This window comes from Electrophorus electricus, chromosome 14 (genome assembly GCF_041902795.1).
Source record: "Electrophorus electricus isolate QZ-2024a chromosome 14, ASM4190279v1, whole genome shotgun sequence".
NCBI classification, from domain to species: Eukaryota; Metazoa; Chordata; class Actinopteri; order Gymnotiformes; family Gymnotidae; genus Electrophorus; species Electrophorus electricus.
Genome location: NC_137510.1, coordinates 21,059,185 through 21,073,654, shown reverse-complemented (window position 1 = coordinate 21,073,654; position 14,470 = coordinate 21,059,185). Strand labels below are relative to the sequence as shown.

Here is a 14,470-nt window from a genome sequence, read left to right as displayed (position 1 = left end):
AAATACAGTCCCTTAGCTCCTCTGAAGGAAAACATTCAGGGCTTTTTATATCAATCAGATCAAAATGACATAGTCTATTTAACAGTACCATCTATATTACTTTAAATTCTTCATAATTTCTCCTTCCATTTGCCATCTCTCGCCTGAGTCTGCATGATTTGGAACAGATAGAACTGCTGTAAATGCTGTCCGACCAGGATGGCCTTCTGTCTGCACTGGCTAAGAACATGCTACAGAACATGGTATCTTGGCAGCTAAAGCACCTGTGAGATCTCTGTCGAAAAGACAGATAGGGAGGTATTGTGGGGCTGTACACTCTGGGTTAGTTCAGCTCTCAGACTCATATAAAATCAGGAACACAAGAGCCAAGTCACTTCGATACCACACTGGACCGAAGGAAGACGCAGATGCAGGGAGTAGAGCTGCACTCACTAAAGAAGAATTCCTCCTCAAGGAGAATGAACGTCGCTGACTGTTGTTGTTTTCATGGGGCTTTTTGGAAACGTCCCACCACAGACTGTCCATTTCCCTCGTTGGTAAAAGTGCTATGAAAAAGGAAACGGTGCTTTTCTACCTCTACTCGTCTAAAGCCATCCTGTCTTTTCTACCTCTACTCGTCTAAAGCCATCCTGTCTTTTCTACCTTTACTCGTCTAAAGCCATCCTGTCTTTTCTACCTCTACTCGTCTAAAGCCATCCTGTCTTTTCTACCTTTACTCGTCTAAAGCCATCCTGTCTTTTCTACCTCTACTCGTCTAAAGCCATCCTGTCTTTTCTACCTCTACTCGTCTAAAGCCATCCTGTCTTTTCTACCTCTACTCGTCTAAAGCCATCCTGTCTTTTCTACCTCTACTCGTCTAAAGCCATCCTGTCTTTTCTACCTCTACTCGTCTAAAGCCATCCTGTCTTTTCTACCTCTACTCGTCTAAAGCCATCCTGTCTTTTCTACCTCTACTCGTCTAAAGCCATCCTGTCTTTTCTACCTCTACTCGTCTAAAGCCATCCTGTCTTTTCTACCTCTACTCGTCTAAAGCCATCCTGTCTTTTCTACCTTTACTCGTCTAAAGCCATCCTGTCTTTTCTACCTCTACTCGTCTAAAACCATCCTGTCTTTTCTACCTTTACTCGTCTAAAGCCATCCTGTCTTTTCTACCTCTACTCGTCTAAAGCCATCCTGTCTTTTCTACCTCTACTCGTCTAAAGCCATCCTGTCTTTTCTACCTCTACTCGTCTAAAGCCATCCTGTCTTTTCTACCTCTACTCGTCTAAAGCCATCCTGTCTTTTCTACCTCTACTCGTCTAAAGCCATCCTGTCTTTTCTACCTCTACTCGTCTAAAGCCATCCTGTCTTTTCTACCTCTACTCGTCTAAAGCCATCCTGTCTTTTCTACCCCTACTCGTCTAAAGCCATCCTGTCTTTTCTACCTCTACTCGTCTAAAGCCATCCTGTCTTTTCTACCTCTACTCGTCTAAAGCCATCCTGTCTTTTCTACCTCTACTCGTCTAAAGCCATCCTGTCTTTTCTACCTCTACTCGTCTAAAGCCATCCTGTCTTTTCTACCTCTACTCGTCTAAAGCCATCCTGTCTTTTCTACCTCTACTCGTCTAAAGCCATCCTGTCTTTTCTACCTTTACTCGTCTAAAGCCATCCTGTCTTTTCTACCTCTACTCGTCTAAAACCATCCTGTCTTTTCTACCTTTACTCGTCTAAAGCCATCCTGTCTTTTCTACCTCTACTCGTCTAAAGCCATCCTGTCTTTTCTACCTCTACTCGTCTAAAGCCATCCTGTCTTTTCTACCTCTACTCGTCTAAAGCCATCCTGTCTTTTCTACCTCTACTCGTCTAAAGCCATCCTGTCTTTTCTACCTCTACTCGTCTAAAGCCATCCTGTCTTTTCTACCTCTACTCGTCTAAAGCCATCCTGTCTTTTCTACCTCTACTCGTCTAAAGCCATCCTGTCTTTTCTACCCCTACTCGTCTAAAGCCATCCTGTCTTTTCTACCTCTACTCGTCTAAAGCCATCCTGTCTTTTCTACCTCTACTCGTCTAAAACCATCCTGTCTTTTCTACCTCTACTCGTCTAAAGCCATCCTGTCTTTTCTACCTCTACTCGTCTAAAGCCATCCTGTCTTTTCTACCTCTACTCGTCTAAAGCCATCCTGTCTTTTCTACCTCTACTCGTCTAAAGCCATCCTGTCTTTTCTACCTCTACTCGTCTAAAGCCATCCTGTCTTTTCTACCTCTACTCGTCTAAAGCCATCCTGTCTTTTCTACCTCTACTCGTCTAAAGCCATCCTGTCTTTTCTACCTCTACTCGTCTAAAACCATCCTGTCTTTTCTACCTCTACTCGTCTAAAGCCATCCTGTCTTTTCTACCTCTACTCGTCTAAAACCATCCTGTCTTTTCTACCTCTACTCGTCTAAAGCCATCCTCTTTTCTACCTCTACTCGTCTAAAGCCATCCTGTCTTTTCTACCTCTACTCGTCTAAAGCCATCCTGTCTTTTCTACCTTTACTCGTCTAAAGCCATCCTGTCTTTTCTACCTCTACTCGTCTAAAGCCATCCTGTCTTTTCTACCTCTACTCGTCTAAAGCCATCCTGTCTTTTCTACCTTTACTCGTCTAAAGCCATCCTGTCTTTTCTACCTCTACTCGTCTAAAGCCATCCTGTCTTTTCTACCTTTACTCGTCTAAAGCCATCCTGTCTTTTCTACCTCTACTCGTCTAAAGCCATCCTGTCTTTTCTACCTCTACTCGTCTAAAGCCATCCTGTCTTTTCTACCTTTACTCGTCTAAAGCCATCCTGTCTTTTCTACCTCTACTCGTCTAAAGCCATCCTGTCTTTTCTACCTCTACTCGTCTAAAGCCATCCTGTCTTTTCTACCTCTACTCGTCTAAAGCCATCCTGTCTTTTCTACCTCTACTCGTCTAAAGCCATCCTGTCTTTTCTACCTCTACTCGTCTAAAGCCATCCTGTCTTTTCTACCTCTACTCGTCTAAAGCCATCCTGTCTTTTCTACCTCTACTCGTCTAAAGCCATCCTGTCTTTTCTACCTCTACTCGTCTAAAGCCATCCTGTCTTTTCTACCTCTACTCGTCTAAAACCATCCTGTCTTTTCTACCTCTACTCGTCTAAAGCCATCCTGTCTTTTCTACCTCTACTCGTCTAAAGCCATCCTGTCTTTTCTACCTCTACTCGTCTAAAACCATCCTGTCTTTTCTACCTCTACTCGTCTAAAGCCATCCTGTCTTTTCTACCTCTACTCGTCTAAAACCATCCTGTCTTTTCTACCTCTACTCGTCTAAAGCCATCCTGTCTTTTCTACCTCTACTCGTCTAAAGCCATCCTGTCTTTTGTTTCAATTACTAGTGACGGTTGCATTTTTCTGTTCTATTTTGGCATTAAAATGGCTTAGCTGCACTTGCTATTGCTTCCACATGGGAAACTATTGTAGGATTTTATAAAAGCCGCTGATGCTGCCAGAAACTCTGCAGTAAAGTTGCATTAATCAGTGTATCTTGTAAATAACATTTTTAAATCACTTAAGACCTCAGCCTAAATCAAAAGCCTTTGTTTGTCTTCTGTCTTCTGCAGTTCATTTTAATGAAGTTAGACTAGTGTGTGACTGTAGAGAACTTCTAGTGGAGAACGTCTACTGGAATTCCGTGCAATTTTTTTTCTAAATAAAAGGTCTTTGTTATATTATGTGAATTTACAGTATATATGATTGAAGCTTCAATATTAGTAGACTACAAATTCTAAACAAAAACTTTTGTTCAGTGTGTACAAAATGTGACATAGCAGAAAGCAGCAAGAATGTGTCATTTCCATGGTCACATGACCAGCATCAGTCACAATACATTTTTCCCCGACTTGTGGATACGTGAAGCTGTCTGCTAGTCTGTGTTTATTAGAACTCAGCAAATGCTTTGCTACTGCCAAATAAGCCACTGGGCAGTACATTTGTTTGCTTTATGAACAGTTCTTGAAAGAATCTGTGACATTCGGTTCTGTGCTGTCCAAGTGAAAATTTGACCCCTAAAAATGCTTTTACTTTCACTCACTCTCTCTCTCTCTCTCAATTCTAATAAAGCATGCTTGAAATATTACGGCATTGTTTTTATTACAGGATGTACTTCCAAAATGGCTTCAAATTATGATCACATTTGTTGTATTTTAGCTGTATAAATTGAATAGGGCATTTCTATGTTGTATTCCTTAAGTCCCTAAGGCCTATTTGGTATGCCTTAGCCTTTTTGGGAGAATAACCTTTCTGCATGGTGAAATATCTGAATTTAGAGATGAGGCAGTTGGCTTATCTTAAATAATAAAGGTGGGATCATTTTTACAGAAATTCAACACTAACAAGGAATTCCAGATGGTGTTTTAAAAATAACCCCCTGGAACCCCCTGCGAACCACAAACCGACCGGTCAGTCTCCCTGAGCCAACCTGTGCTTCCGTTTGGCTCTGGCGCCGAGGAGCTGCTTCCAGCTCTGCGGACGGGGAAGGAACATGTGGGAGCACTCCGCATCCGCCCTGAGCTACCACTGTGGGCGGAAGTGGGTTTTGCTACCCGATGGCTTTTCCATGCGTAGGGTTAAAGGAACGGGGGTGGGGGGTGTTGACTGCTGTTGGAGGCTGTGCATGCGGGCCCTCCCTCCGAATGAGGACCTCCACATGAGAACCTCCTTTGGGAGAGGCTGGAGAAAACGTTTGCGAGTGAACACACTCAGCGGTGCAGGCCTCCCTAAACGTGGAGCTGGTGTGCAGTGTGTGTTGTGTCTGAATAATTTGTTAACTGGATGTCTGGCCAGTTGTTTGAGTTACTTTGACTAGGGACTGGCTCCCTCTTGGCACCAGGAAGGCATTTACCTTCAAATGAGACCTTATTCTGGAGTGATGTGAAATTAGTTATTGCACCCTACTGCTGACAGCCTGCAGACAGGCTTAATGTGTCCAGACTATGGGCCAGAATCTCTCTTTCCTCCATCCTCCCCCTATCCCTCTCTCTCTCCCTCTCTCCCTCTCTCTCCCTCCCCCTTTGCTGAGTGTAGCTGATGTTTTTCAGACAGTTTTTGCTCCTTAAACGTGCTGGTTTCCATACTCCCTATAGCATAGCTTTTGTGCCAATGTTCTCAACTGTATGATTTGTCATCTCCTGATGATGGATGAAATGTTTCGTGAGTGATTTGAACTTCCTTCTCACAAGACAGCACTTAGAGTGGTGATTGTGTGGGGCCTTGGATTAAAGTTTGCTGTCACAGGTAGTGGCAGCTATAGACCTTATTAGGAGAGAAAGAAATCTAAAAAATCCAAAGTTTTTATTATAAGGCATGGAGAAAGAATGCCACATTGATATGGAGTTCAACATAAGACGAAATTCATTAATTCTAAAATACCCTGTTAGCCCATTTCAAGGGTATCTCCTGTTCTGGCTGTAAAGGACCACACTAAAAAAATGAATGAATCATCACTTATGCAGCCTATCACAAAGGAAAACAAACACATCCTGCTAGGGGGGTGTTGTTTGACACTCCGTGTGCAGAGCCCATGCCGCCTGCAGGAAATTTGATTAAATGCGTCAAAAAGACAGCAACCCCTTCGCCTGGGAGTGGAGCGCTTTCATTTTGTCTTTAATACCCGAGTTTAATTTCATGATTGCCTAAAGCTCCAGGTGCTTGGTTAATGTCCACCAGATGAGCCCTGCTACAATCCCAATTTTCCAGTGCAGGCTGTGGCTAATAAAAGCCTGGATTTTTTGCAGACGCCCCTCTCATTGGGCAGAAGGAGAGTGAGTGAGACCGCAGCATTATGCTGTGTTTTTATTAAAGCCTGTGATTGACAGCTGGGGAAGACTTTTTCCAGCATTAAAACCCAGGCCCAATTGGACAGGATAAAGTGCAGTGGGATCTGGCTCTTAACGCCCGAACAGGGCTGTGCATTATGCCTGTGTCTCTCCCTCTCTCTCTCTCTCTCTCTCTCTCTCTCTCTCTCTCTCTCTCTCTCTCTCTCTCCTCCCCCCACATGTGCTGCCTCCTTGTGCAGTGAGCCTCTGGGAGCCGACAGATCGCTCGCGGCGGCTCCCGAGACTTACTTTATGACCAAAACTTTTTAACTCTGTCCCCGCACTGGACCTTCGGATAAGGTGGGGAGACGAGGAGCGAGGCGCCTGGCGGGTCAGCTGGGGCTAGTGTTGGAGGGTTGGAGTGTATGTACGGGTTCAGAGGAACATATATGCAGAAGAATCTCTGGCCTCTGTGGGCCTGTTAAAGCTGGAGAAAGAGGCAGCTGTGTGCAGTCCACGGTACCTCTCCCTCTATCTGCAGTGTCTCCAGTCAGCCAGGGTTATGGGCCCTGCATTGCATGATTACCATGCGTTCATTAATGCCTTCCACACCACAACTATTACTTTACAAGATGACCTTGTCCACTGTAATTAATATGAGCTACTGCAGCTTTAATCAAGGTCTGGGTATGGCTTCCCGTTCCTGTCAAACGTCAGTAGTGCTCCGCGAGTGAGAATGAAAAAAGAAAAAAGAAAAAGGGGGGCAACCCTTTGAGAAAAATTTTGTATCCATTCTGCGTGTTGCATATTCTGTTTTACCTAATTATACGGAAGCAACACTGAGAAGGTATGGCTTCGCCTGCGTGGGAGAGCTTCAGAGCTGTTGCATTCCTTGCAAAACCACAGTAAAGTGCAAAAACAGTAAAGCTAAAAAAATCACTACGAAAGAGAAAATCCCACGCACAGCTAGAGAAAAAAGGTTCACCAAGTAATGATAAGACTTAGGTTACATATTGGCCAGGACTAGACGCTGTAATAAGATAAGCTGTGCCAAATAAAAACACAAGAATAAACAGGTATGGCAGTTTGCTGGCACAGCATGCTGTGTGGAAGGACTGAGGAACACAAAGAGGGAGTATTCCCCATGCACGAGCCAATCACCAGGGCTCACTTTCTATTGAGTTGAAAGCATGCACAGGATTAGGCTTACACATGAAATTCATTAAGATAACAATTTAAACTTCAGGTACTGTCCCAAAAAATCATGTGAGTACAACTGTACAATTTTATTTTGATTTATTGTTTGTGATATACTTGAATTACATTTCAAGTATTTAGATCCTGTAAACTCAGGGTTAAGGGTGACCAAATTAGCCGGCCATTGTGAAGCATTTCGGCCCGGTTGCAGCTGTCTCAGCAGGAAACAATTAGTCTACAGTCAATAAAAATGGAGAGGAATTTCTTACTGCTAGAAAACTGACAGGGTTAGGAGGCAGGAAGCCAAGGTTTGTGGATTGCTCAGTCAGGCAGGTGTGTGTATGCAGTGTGAACATGTGTGTCTGTTTAAATGGGTGTGTGTGCACATGGGTGTATGTCTCTATGTGTTAGAGAAGGGGGGCCAGGTGTGAGAAGTGCGTGCATGTGTGAATGTGTGTGTGTGTGAATGCATTGTGTGTGTGGGTGTGTAACAGGGTGTATGTTAGGGCAAATGGGGCAGGTGTCTGCATGTGAATATATGTGCGTGAATGTGGATGTGGATAGCGGTGTGTGTGTGTGCTTGTGCAATTGGGTTTGTGTGTGTGTAATATGTATAATGGGGTGTGTGTTAGTGTGAAGGTGTGCAGGTGGGTGCATGTATGCATGTATAAATATGTGTAGGTGTGACAAGTCAGGGAGAAGTGTGTTGGGAGATGGGGGCTGGTGTGTGTGTATGTGTGTGTGTGTGTGTGTGTGTGTGTGTGTGTGTGTGTGTGTGTGTGTGTGTGTGTATGTGTGTGTGTATGTGTGTGTGTGTGTGTGTGTGTGTGTATGTGTGTGTGTGTGTATGTGTGTGTGTGTGTATGTGTGTGTGTGTGTGTGTGTGTGTGTGTTTGCTGTTTGTAGGACTCTTTGTCTTGTCCTCTTTTTATGCAGTGCCACCCAGTCCAGCTAGGCACTATGGGTAAGGGTGCTGGCCAGACTGCTGAGGTCCCTGGACACTGCTACACATGTACTGGATGCCACCAATGACTCTCTGCTTGCAACTGCGTAAACAGGAAAGCCTTTATTTACAGGCTAATGAAACATACTTACATTGCAGTGCTGACAAGAATAATTACATTTACATATTTTCTGGCCACAGCAGGGCTGGTTGTTGGCAATGTTGGCTGGGGGAAGTTCACTCCCAGAGTTGGTGCTGCTACTTCCAAAAGTTTGCCGACTGCATTTATGGTGCCTTAGAGAAGAAGATTCATTTTCAATGGTTCATCAGACGGCATTGTAACATTATGGTGCCGTTAGGATAAGATGTAAAACCACTTTGTGCCAGGTAGAAGCATTCATTACTCTTTACGGAGACTGTATAAAAAGAGGGACAGAAGACTACCTTGTACCTGCGCTCAGGCTGTGGTAGAAACATTGACCCAAACAGGGTCCTGCTGCAGAGCCTGTCAGGCGGAATGAACTGAATATGGGTATCATACAATGTGTTAAAGCATCCTTTAAATGGATTTTTTCAAGTTATGCCACTGCCCATAAAACTCACAGAGTTCTAGCGATTCCAGAATCACTATGATAGGAATGCTGTGAGGACATTTGTTCTGCTTCCAGTTTCACAGCGCAGGTGCACTTAGATTGTTTAACTCATGTATTGAGTCATTCTGTCTGGGCTGAGTTTATGTATACTTCACGCATTTGTATTCTGCTCAAGGACTCTAGTGTGATCTTATTTTACTTTTGCTTTTGGTTGGCAAAACCTGCATATTTGGAGCATACATATTTTATTTTTTACATACAAATATTTCATATACTGAAAATATGCAATGTACTCTTTAGATTTTGAAAATATATGTACAAGATTTGAATATATTCTAATATCGTACTTTATTTAAAAAAAAGTCCCAAGAAGCCAATACCAGGCAGCCCTGCAACAGTGATATTAATATTAGTACCATGTAAAAAAACACACACAAACAGATTTTGCTAGGTTTTATTATTATTATTTTTAATGAATTAAAGGGATTTATTTATTTATAACTCTTGCGCTACGTCGGGAAAAAAAGGGTTTGGTGTTGACATTAAAATTATACATCTTCAGGGATTCTGTCACAGGAACCAGGAGTTCAACCACTCATAAATTACAGCTTTATGTCATCGCAGAGTCAGTTGGTGCTGTATCTCATTTGATTGATGTCTTTCAGAAACCACAAATAATGAGACTTTCTGCCCTTCATTGGCCTCCAGCGTCTGCCCCCGCAAGTGTCAATCGCTGCAACCGACAGGCTACGGTGCAACGTGAACAATAACACCCCTACAACGAGCTCCCATTGAACCTGGGCAGCCAGTATCCCTCCACCTGCCCCAGTGGGGGTCTCGGGCAGGCCATGTCACTGCCGTGGGAGAGGATCGGCCCATGTTGTTGTTGGATAAAGGGTTCAGACAGAAAAGGAAGAACGGAGCTCAATGATGTGAGGACACTAGACGTGTTACAGTTCACAAAGTCTCCACTGGACCAGATATGGCCAACCTGAAGCAGATGGGTCTGATGAGTTGTGCGGAGCCCTGCCGTATGTTCTATGCAAAGCTAGCCTTGCCTTTCAAAAACATCCTGCAGTATAATGTCACACCAGTGACAGGGATAATCTAGCAACTAGTTCAAGAATGTGTTCCTGTATCGTATTTGTTGGACTAGACAAGAAAAAAAAAAAAAAAAACAACTGGTGAGGTACAATGGTTCTGTAGTTACTGTCTAATTACTGTCCAAACCTTGCCAAACGCTTGAAAGCAGGTAGCAGATTTTGAAGGGTGAAGGACCAGGAGTTAAAAGCTAGCTGTGATCTCAAGCTTGAATTTGCATCATACATAAGACAATAAGAAAGATCTGTATGAAGAATTAAAGTGGGTGGATATTAGAGGGAATTGCTCTACTTGAAGGGAGAATGCACATATGCATTGCTTCTCTTGCTATTGCTCACTGTGTGTGTGTGTGTGTGTGTGTGTGTGTGTGTGTGTGTGTGTGTGTGTGTGTGTGTGTGTGCGTGTGTGTGTGTTTGTGTGTGTGTGTAATAGAACCCAAAGGTAAAGTAGAGGACAGTATGTGATAGACAGTCTGCTAGAACATTACCTGCAGATCTCATCCGATGCTATGTGTGAACTAAACCTGTTTCCCTCGCTCTCTCTCTCTCTTTCTGTGTGTGTGTGTCTCTCTCTCTCTCTCTCTCTCTCTTTCTCTCTCTCTCTCTCTCTCTCTCTCTCTCTTATTTCATTTACAACTTCAGAAAATTACCACCAACGGTACTAATAGAACCAAACATATCAAGCTGGAGCACTGAACTGCTGCATGAGTAAATATTATTATTTACTTGATATCATCCAAATTTGCGCAGTGTTTCATACTCACATTGCAAAACAAACCAAATCAGTGAAGGGCTAATGTTCATGTATCCAATATATGTCCTTCCACTCCTGCATATGGAGCTTGAGCAGGTCACCACTGAAGTGGTTCACCTTAATGCAACTGATGACTGATTGCTTCCTCGTGATGACCCATTTTCAACATCAGGAGTTGTCTTCCTACCTCTGGGCAGTCCTGTGTAGTCCATCGTCTTCTTGTTGGTGGAACTGGAGTCTTAACGTGTGGTGTGTCTCACAAACCCTACCGCTGCCAGTGTGAGGCCCTCAAAGCTCTTCCACATGGCAAAATGAAGGCCAGTAGCTGCCTATGTCCACAGTGATGCAAACCCTCCAGAGGTGCGCAGTTACCGGGTAAAGAAGCCTTTATGTAGGATGTTGCTAAGTAAAACAGCTTACTTGCAACACATTACAGAACAGTTGTAAGTTGCAGATCCCATCTCTCTGCTGCACGTTCTCTCGCATTAACTTCTTATGGCTGCTTTTCTTTCTCTGTCTTTGTTCTGAAACAGGAAAGCCAGAGCAACAAGAAAATTATACATCGCCAGTGTCTTAAACTACACCACCACCACCATCAACAGCAACAGCTATAACAGCAACAACAACACAAAACGTAAATTCAACATCTTCAACTACAAGCTTGTTGGATTGCAGGTTATATTTTACACAGTAAAGCTTTAGTCGTTTCAGCTAAGCATAGCTGGATTTACTGTACGAAATTTTCAATACAAACAAAGATCCAACATCAATTCAAATGAGCGTTGAACGCCGAACTGTATAACTAATAGGGATCGATCTGAGAGTGGAGGCCCGTAGGGAGCCAGATCTCCTTGAGGTGGAGGGTGTTTGACCCTGAGCTGAGGGGGCAGCATTCCTCAAGGCTTCCACTCGCCGGTGAGCTGTGAGAGCCAGCTGGCACGCGTTCGTCATATTCACACTGCCAGGTCACCCGAGGTCAGTGACTTCAGCATGCTTAGACCACAGTGGGTTTAGATTTGTCTGGCTGCATGACTGTGTGCTACATGATATTGTTTGCATTGTTTCATACATAGAAATGGTCTTAGCATTTCACACTGCTTTGCTGACTTGGGTGATGCTTTGGTTTCAGATCACAGTTTTCAGCTGAGAACAAAAACATTATTAGCATTGTGTTTTATGGGCGCCTCCGTGAAATACTGCAATATCTATTGTCATTTGTCCAGCCACTTTCCTGAGGTACTAGTCATGCGTTAGAGCAGAATTATGGATTAGTGAAATGTTTGTATTACTAAATATCTTAAAACTGGAGAAAAAACAAATACTGTATGACCGAGACTAAGGAATTGCATAGTTCTTGAATGAAGTTATTGTACTAATGAATGAATGTTTTGATACTGAGGAGTAGTTTTTGTGTGTGTCAGTGACAGAGAGAGAGAAAAGGGGAGTGAAGTGTTCAACATCATCAAATAAAACAAACCTCAGTGTTTAATGCATAATATTAAAAGAATAAACGCATTGTTCTTGGCAATAAAGCTAATTAAATCTAACCATTAATTATTATAACCCTCATTCTTTGATCGGTGTTCAAGCATTGCTTTAGTAAAACAATAAGAAAGTACTTAATTTATGCCTGTACTATATTTTCAGTACAGCCTGCCTTCAGTATTTTCAAATCCACTACATTATGCAACCTATGAGCTTTACTCGGGTAATCAAGAGGCTCTGAGTCATAGTTCACAGAGAACAGATGATTATTTAGGAGCACCTCCCAGTATTCACTGATCTTAGATCAGCACCCTCAGTGGGAGAGTGATTCACTCGAGCCCAGATGTTTCCAGAGCACAACAGACACGTGGGACTCTGTTATTTGTCTACACCCTGCTGGTTGCTGATGTCACTTCACACGTTCTTGTCTTATTTCTGACTTTCAGCGGCTGTCGGACAGGTTTGTTGTGGCAGTCAGGAAATGTTGTTTACGAAGGTTTCTGAGGACAAATAAGTACTGTATGCTTTGTACAGCGTGCGCCTCACTGCCCAGTCTCAGGCACTAAATTAGTTGTGTTTATACTGGAGACATAAAGGATGATATAAATCTCAGTAGAAGCAGCTATCCATAAATATATACTGTGAAATGTTAATTGCCAATTGCTAACGTGTGGCTGAGGTTGGAAGGGGAAGGTGGAAGTTAAGATTTCTGCGCCATCTTTCAAGCACGGCGCTGATGGCTGAAAATAATGTCATTTTTCCATAACTGAGTATGTGTTCTGAAACCTCAACAGGGTGTTTACAAGAGGATTTAGTTGAAAGAGTGAGACGTAAAGAAACGTTGATCAGTTGTTTGATGAAACGAACAAATTTTATGAATTCTTAAACGTAACTCCAAATCATATACCATCTAGATGTCACAAGCACAAGTCAATTAGCGTCATATGCTCTTTTTCTTTTTCATAAAGTTTCAGCAAAATGATTTCACTTATAAATGGGTGTTGTGCTGAAATCCTAACTGCACTTGCATTCTCTGTGGGGTTTTTAAATCTTTTCTGACGATTGTCTCTGTCAGCTCAGAGTTATCTCTAGATGCTAGCCTAGTCGTACTAACACAAAAATAAGCTTTCCAGGGAGATATCAAGCAAAACACTTTTGTAAGTCGCTCCGGATAAAAGCGTCTGCCAAACACCATGTAAATATAATGGCAAATGCAAGGTGAATGGAATCCAGCCCCCAAACGCATTTTACATCTACTAAAATGTGCTCTGTATGATATCGACTTATCTCACTGTTCACAAAGCAAAAAAAGCTACAGTCTTCTACTCACCAGTCGTCTCTGGTTGCTGAGGCAGAAGGTGCAGATCTGTCTGGGCTGGGAGTTCTCTGAGTCCAGGCTCAGGGCAGGGGGCTTGTGAGAGTTATGGAGGTGGCCATCCAGGGCTCCGGGGCTCCGATGGCAGGGCTGCGCATCTCCACACGCCTCCCCCACTAACAACACGTTCTCCAGGTGCGAGATGTAACTGGAGGCCAGCCGCAGCGTTTCAATCTTTGACAGCTTGCGGTCGACGGGCTCGGTGGGTATAAGCGTCCGCAGGGCGGTGAAGGCCACGTTGACGCTGTTGGTGCGGTCCCGTTCGCGGGCGTTGGCTGCGTTGCGCTGCCGGACCTCGGAGACCGGCGGGCAGAGAGGCGGGGATGCGGGCGACAGCCGGCAGCCGTATTTACGTTTGCGCGGGTGCGATCTGACCGCACCACAGCCGGCGGCGGACACGCGGACAGATCTGTCCTCAGACCCTGAGCTTTCGCTGCCATTCTCGTCGTCCTCCGAGAGTATGCTGATGTTGGAGTAGAGTGAATGAGCAGGAGACGCGCGAACCATTGCGAAGGACATCCTCACCTGCTCGGTCTCCTGCTCCCAGCTTCTCTCCACCTTCTCTCCGCTGAACCTCTCTCTGAGCCACAGAGACAAACCCTGGGTCCTTATCTCTACCCACTGTAGCGCAGAGGCAACCTCCTACCCCTTAATCCTCTTCTGTAACCAGCAGCCTTTGGTCTGTTTTTGCAGGTAGCATGCGAATACACGGACAAACCGAGGTCCCTCGCTCACGCACAGAACGACAGCCACGGTTCCACTGCCTGTGGAGATCCAGCAGTTTCTCAAACCAGACCGGTGATGGTAGACTCAGCCACTCAGCCACTCAGCCATTCACGATGATTCATTCATTATAATCTGACATTCCGGTGTCTTCTGCGCGCTGCACTTTGAAGTAGCCTGGTGTCAGGCTGCAGCCGGGGTGACTGGTAAGTGAATGAGTAGAGAGAGTGTGTCCCACTAGCTTGCATCCCCTCAACAGTTCCACGTGTTATTTTGGTTGAGTGTTTCCTTATGCTTTGGCTTTATAGTGTGCATGTGTGTGTGTGTGTGTGTGTGTGTGTGAGTGTGTGAGTGAGTGTGTGTGTGAGTGAGTGGGAGGAGTAGCTGGGGACTGCTCCCCCTCTTCCACTGTAAATGCAAAATGCAGGGAGCTGGTGAAAGAGTGATGGGGAGAACGAGAAAGCAGAGGAGCTCTCATTCGCTCTTGTTTTTAACGTTTGATTTTTAAAAAC

General features: G+C 44.2%; 1 protein-coding gene across 1 annotated transcript; it reads right to left on the bottom strand.

Annotated features, from left to right (window-relative positions):
* Positions 1-8,959: 8,959 nt before the first annotated feature.
* Positions 8,960-14,205, bottom strand: scxb (scleraxis bHLH transcription factor b). The gene is made up of 2 exons (XM_027000045.3): positions 13,191-14,205; positions 8,960-10,899 (listed from the first exon to the last, which is right to left on the bottom strand). Exons 1-2 carry the CDS (start codon positions 13,752-13,754, stop codon positions 10,861-10,863), a joined length of 603 nt encoding a protein of 200 aa, XP_026855846.2. The 5' UTR covers positions 13,755-14,205; the 3' UTR covers positions 8,960-10,860.
* Between the last annotated feature and the right edge of the window lie 265 nt (positions 14,206-14,470).